This window comes from Telopea speciosissima, chromosome 6, assembly GCF_018873765.1.
Source record: "Telopea speciosissima isolate NSW1024214 ecotype Mountain lineage chromosome 6, Tspe_v1, whole genome shotgun sequence".
Lineage (NCBI taxonomy): Eukaryota > Viridiplantae > Streptophyta > Magnoliopsida > Proteales > Proteaceae > Telopea > Telopea speciosissima.
Window position 1 is genome coordinate 26,963,852 of NC_057921.1, and position 5,980 is coordinate 26,969,831.

At 38.5% G+C, this 5,980-nt stretch overlaps 1 protein-coding gene across 1 annotated transcript; it reads left to right on the forward strand.

Annotated features, from left to right (window-relative positions):
• The first annotated feature begins 3,477 nt into the window (after positions 1-3,477).
• On the forward strand, positions 3,478-4,241 carry LOC122666296 (60S ribosome subunit biogenesis protein NIP7 homolog). The gene has a single exon (XM_043862484.1). It carries the CDS (start codon positions 3,554-3,556, stop codon positions 4,115-4,117), a length of 564 nt encoding a protein of 187 aa, XP_043718419.1. The 5' UTR covers positions 3,478-3,553; the 3' UTR covers positions 4,118-4,241.
• Positions 4,242-5,980: the final 1,739 nt, after the last annotated feature.

Below are 5,980 nucleotides of genomic sequence, written 5' to 3' on the forward strand. Positions count from 1 at the left end.
TAATTGCATATTGCTTAGTAATTTGTCCTACAGGTTATAACCTCCAAAGTAAAATCCTGCTCATTAGAAATTGTGTAAGACCACCGACCAGGACCAAACAAAAGCTAAATCCTCTGTAATTCAAGGAATCAAGGGGTATAGAAACTCCATGAACTAATAAAGTCAAAAACAATGTTAAGCTCAAAATCACAAGGACCTTATATCATAAATCAGAGTAGATGCACTGAATTTTTGGCTCAATTCAAGCTTACTCATTAAACTTACGTGGGATTTCAAGGAAACTACATAAATCAAAACAAAAGAGAGAGAGAATGAGAGAAAGAAGAGAAGAGAAGAAGAAACTCACCTTAGCCAAATGCCCTAGTAGCAGGAAACGAAACCTTAATCAAATGCCTTGCCTGAAGTAAATGCCCTAATAGATAGAAACCGCCTAGAATAAAAATACAACAAAAATTAAAATCAATATCTAGAAACCCTAACTCGAACAAAGAAATATAGATTTGAAAAAAAAAAAAGGCAAAAAAATTATAAATCAGTCATAGAGGGACAAAGTAAGAGAAGAGCGAGGGAGAGGGAGAGGGAGAGGGAGAGGGAGAGAGAGAGAGAGTAGAGAGGGACAGAGCGAGAGAGAGAGAGAGAGAGAGAGAGAGAGAGAGAGAGAGAGAGGGACAGAGCAAAGATTGTTACCTTCGATCGGTGGATTTCAAGGCAATGCAATCGATCGGTGGTGAGCTTTAGTACCCCTTCCCCTCTCAGGCCTAGGTTTTTTCATTCGAGGGCTTCAGAAGAACAATGAATTTGGAATTAGGATTCGAATCACCCAAAAATCTCAATTTTATATGAGGTATCTCAAATGTGAGATTCATTTTGGAATTCACCTCATAAATTCCTCAACGAATTCATCTACCGTTGAAATGTGGAATTACATAGATTCTGTAGAATCATGTTCCAATTGCACTAAACAGTTTTCAAATATTAGGATCATTATTCTAGAAAATCTAATTGACTAATTCTTCTGATTTACGTAACTAAACACTTCATAAAAAAGATTCGGCTCCACTCCAACTCTCCCATCTACCAATTCTTGTCCAACCCCACCTGGGAACATGACACGTGGAGACAAATGATCCAACGGCTCTTACCATCTTCTTCCATTTTTCTTCCCAAATTGACCCACTTTGAGTAAACCCGATTTCAAAAAAACCCAAACCCGAGAGATACCTTGTAAATCACTGCTTTGCACTTCTAGATTAGGCGCTCTCAAACGCTCATCTTCCTCCTAGAAACGTGTTTTCTGAAAACCCTAATCGTCTTCCAGACCAGGAGAGGAGAAGGGCTGAAGATCGAAGGTATTCGAAGCCAATGTGAGTTCGTTTTTAACCTTTGTTCTCTCTGCAACTCTCTGTCGCTCATCTCTGTCTCTCTCTCTGTTTATTTCGAAGTCCTAATCTCGTTTTGGGAAACTTGAGCTGACCTATCAAACTTTCTCCTCCCATTTTGTCTCAGAAATTGATAAGAATCACCCTGTTGTAAGGCCTCTGGTGTTAGATTGAAGAAATCAGAAACGGGAAGGTATGGATTTTATAGGGTTCTTGATGAAATTGTTTAGGGCTTTCTAATTTCTGTTTTTCAATATTGCAATTTGTACAGTTTATGAGATATCCACAATCGGTTGGTTTTGATGGTTTATTGGGAGTATGGTCCCTTCCCCAGTGTTTTCACTGCGCTCACATTTAGGTAGGAGCTGCACTTGGGTAGAAATTAGGAAAATTAAGGCAACATATTTTCTCTCTCTCTCTCTCTCTCTGTTTGTGAATTCTAACCAGTAATTGGAATTTCTAAAGGAGAAGTATATATATGGCTCCAGCTCCAGCTCTAGCTCTAACTGAAGATGTAGTAGATCCCATTTCAAGGCACAACTAAGAATGTTGTATTGGAAAAAAATAAAACACCCAAGCAACTCATGTGAAAACCCATATAGAAGTTTGCAACATTTTTGTAATTAATTTTCTATGACTTTGAACCATGTTTTGACTGCTCATACATGCTTTTTATTGAGTTTACTTAACCTGTGAAATGCATGCAACATCTTCTTTAACACTGACATTTTTTTCCCCACATTGGTGATGAAGTTTACAAATTTTAATGAAACATTAACTTTAACCTAGTGAAAAAATGACAGAAAGTGAAACTATAATTAGGAGAAAGATGTAGTTTGTATATTGTGGGACTTAAGAGTGTTGTGTTTGGGGAGAAGGGGGGGTGGGGGGGGGGAGATAAAAGGTGATGAAATGGAAAGAGGGTTACTGAGAGAAGGAAAGAGAGGAAAAAGGATGAAGAAAAGGGAAAGGAATAGGAGGATTATGTCTTCAGCTTAGGTGAGTGTCTGAACCCACTTCTCATTATTGGCCAACTATGGAAATTTCCATTTGTTCTCATAAGACCCACAACATGGAACCTTGTTTTTTTTTTTTCTCTCTCTCTCTCTCTACCCCTCCACCCTACCAAACAAGATTTGTTTTCTCTCAGGATTGTATTGTACAGTACACATGTGTGCACTCGTTCTGGTCTTGAGGACAGCCAAAACACTTAATCAATATTCTGCTCTGCACTTAGCGGCAGCTCAGTACATGATTCACCATGTCTGAATTCCTGGAATGTTGATATCATGAGTTCCTAATTTCAGTCTTTTCAATGTTATAGTGGTTTCTCTTCTTCCCTTGATTGCAACAATTGGAATAATGATGTGGTCAAAATGTTTAGCCAAGCATGTCATTGGTTTTTAGTTATGATATTCTTATCTTCAGCGTCCAGGAACTAATTGGGTCAGTGTTATGGGAAACCTGGACCATGAGAGGTTCTATTTCTATAATGAGGAGGCACTTTTTTTTCCATTTTTGTTTATTAAAATTCCTGACCTGAATGTTACGAGTGGATTGGGACCTCCAGATTGGCTGTCTGCCTCTCTGAAGTAGCACTACCACTTCTCCTCCTTTTGCCATGCCTCGCTCTTGAACAAGAGAATCCATGGAGTTTAGAACAACTCCCCCCCCCCCCCCCAAAAAAAAAAAACAACAGTTGCTTTGGTATCTTTAGCTTGTTTGAAATGGAACAGGCTTGAGGAAAGTGACCAAAATAGGTATACTTCTTCTTTACAGACTGGCACCTGTGTGTGTGTAAGTGTAGTTGTTGGTATATGAAAGAACTGTATTCTGCAACTGAAGTAAACATTTCCCTGTAATCAAAATTGAAATGGGCTGTTGCAATTAGAACATTAGTGTGTGTTCAGACGATTATCCAAAATATCTCAAAACTCTATTTGTCTTGCAATTGACAATGTTGTTTATTTCTGGGAAACTTTGTGTTCTTTTTGTTGTGCTTTGTTATGGGTAGGTCTGGTTGATTTTTCCAGCTATGTTTATGTTTTATATGCTCATCAGTTGGTTTTTTTCATTGGTATGAACAGGGGCTCTCCATTCTCCCATTTAAATCTTAACGGGTTTAAACCGTAAACCCTAGAAGGAGAGGGAGGGGGAGAGAGAGAAAGAGAGAGATGAGGACTTTGGACGAGAATGAAACCACAGCAGTATTTGAGAAGCTTTTCAAGTTTGTGGGTAACAACCTCAAGAACATAGTCGAAAACCCTTCCCACGATGGCCCTGAATCCAACCCAGGCCGTTACTGCTTCCGCCTCCAAAAGAACAAAGTCTACTACGTGAGCGAAGCTCTAGTCAAGCGTGCCACCAACATTGGCCGGGACAAGCTTGTCTCCCTTGGCACCTGCATCGGCAAATTCACCAAAGGCAGCAGCTTTCACCTTACCGTCCAATCCCTCAGTCTCTTGGCTGCTAATGCCAAGCATAAGGTTTGGTTAAAACCCACTTCAGAGATGTCGTTTTTGTATGGCAATCATGTGTTGAAAGGTGGGTTAGGTAGAATTACCGAGAACACATCGGCCGGTGATGGTGTTATAGTGTTTTCTATGTCGGATGTGCCGTTGGGGTTCGGGATTGCCGCCAAGTCGACGCAGGATTGCAGGAAGTTGGATCCAAATGGCATTGTTGTGCTTCATCAGTCGGATATTGGGGAGTATTTGAGGATGGAGGATGATCTGTGAAGCCTGTTGAGAGGGTGTTTTTTATGCCTCTGTTAGTGGGTTGCTGTGAGTAGGCAATTTTGAAGGGTCTTGTGGAGTATTTCACTTTTTATTACAAGTATAAATGAATTTATATGATATTTGCGTGATCTCAATTGATTAAATGGGTTCCCCCTTTTGTTTTGATGTTTTATTGTCATGAATTTTTCATTCTTTTCTGCTTACGTATAGTTTGCTGCATTGCTAACTCATTGGAGTTATTCCAGTTATTCAAACTCTATATTCGTTTACTTTGGAACTTACTTGATTCCCACATCTATTTCTGCTTATTTATGGTGTGTCGAGTTGCTAAATGATAAACCATGAATTTGAGTAGAAGTGGAGTTATTCCAGTAATTTAAGCTCTAGATTCGTTTATTTTGAAACTTACTTGATTCTCACACCTATTTTCTGCTTATTTATGGTGTGTCGAATTGCTAACTCAAATGATAAATCATGAATTTGAGTAGAAGTGGAGTTATTCCTGTTATTCAAACTCTAGATTCGGTTATTCCTTACTTGGTTCCACTTCTATTTTCTGCTTGATGATAAACCATGAATATGTGTAGAAGTAGAGTTATTCCAGTAATTCAAACTCTAGATCCATTTAATCACCTGTTTGCCTTTTTCAACTTCCACAATGAATTACTTCATTTAATCCTTCACATTGTGATTGCTGTACCTGTGTAGTCAATAATTAAACCTACTAATAAGCACATGCTGTCTGGTGACCTCTTGAACTCAGGCTAGAATTCTACCAAAAAAATAAGAACTCAGGCTAGAAAAATTAAATTTGAGAGTTGGACCATTGGTTAGTTTGAAATAAACTTGCTTGTGGGCTTGCCATTTGAAACCGCAGTGGCCTGTAATGGAGGCTGGGTAAAACCCATTTATAGCTGGCCCTTGCTGTCAGTAGAAAATCCTCCCTCAAGGGTCAGACTTGAGTTTTGATAATGAAATTACACCCTCCAACAATTTATGGTCTAATATAGAAAACCTCAACCAGATATTCCTCCTCTAGCACTTGTGCTAAAAGGGAAGAAAATGTGCAAATCCCACCATACTTAGAGACACTGAATAGACTTGATGAAGAATAATTTAATGCCTAAACGCCCCCATGAGATTAGTCAATTGGACTTGCAGGGCTGACAATTTCAAAGCGGACTTACCATTCATTAGATAGAGAAGATCACCAAGATTCGTGATCCACTGCTGAACCTATTCCAATTCCAACAGCTTGGTCTCGGATCGTGGGGATCGCCGGAATACTTCGTATCAACAGATACTCGGTATATCAATATCGATTCGATTCGAGATCTCTTATTTATCAAATTACAGTCTCAGGTAAATTGCAACAAGGTATTAACCAGTTGAATTTCAATATTCAGGGGTGATAAATGAGGTTCATGAGCAAATCATTAAAAGTTTTTTTTTTTTTGGTAGGAAGCAAATCATTAAAAGTTAAAGAAGAACTATCTAAGCTTTAGGCTTTCACAATGCTTATATGGCAAAACCTTACTAAAAACTAATATTGGGCATTTATTCTAATTTAATTTAGTGGCTAATATTGACCCCTATAGTAAACAAAATAGAATTTTAAAATAACCTTGCACTTCCCAAAAAAAGAGGCTCTAACTCTGTTATAAACTGATATTCCGTTAATAAATCAGTGGACTGTTCTGTTGCTGCTGCTTGTACTTCTATTCAATTCTTTATTCTGTTGCTGCTACCTATACTTTATTCCTTGTTAGTGATCTCCACTAAAGGTTTGTATGATCCGTCACTGTTACAATTTCTGGTTTTTTCCCAACCATAAACTGGGAAAGCCATTCAAAGAAGCATGTC

What these genes read in the sequence shown, in the direction of transcription:
- LOC122666296 (XM_043862484.1), top strand. Translation starts at nt 3,554, where the DNA reads ATGAGGACTTTGGACGAGAATGAAACCACAGCAGTATTTGAGAAGCTT.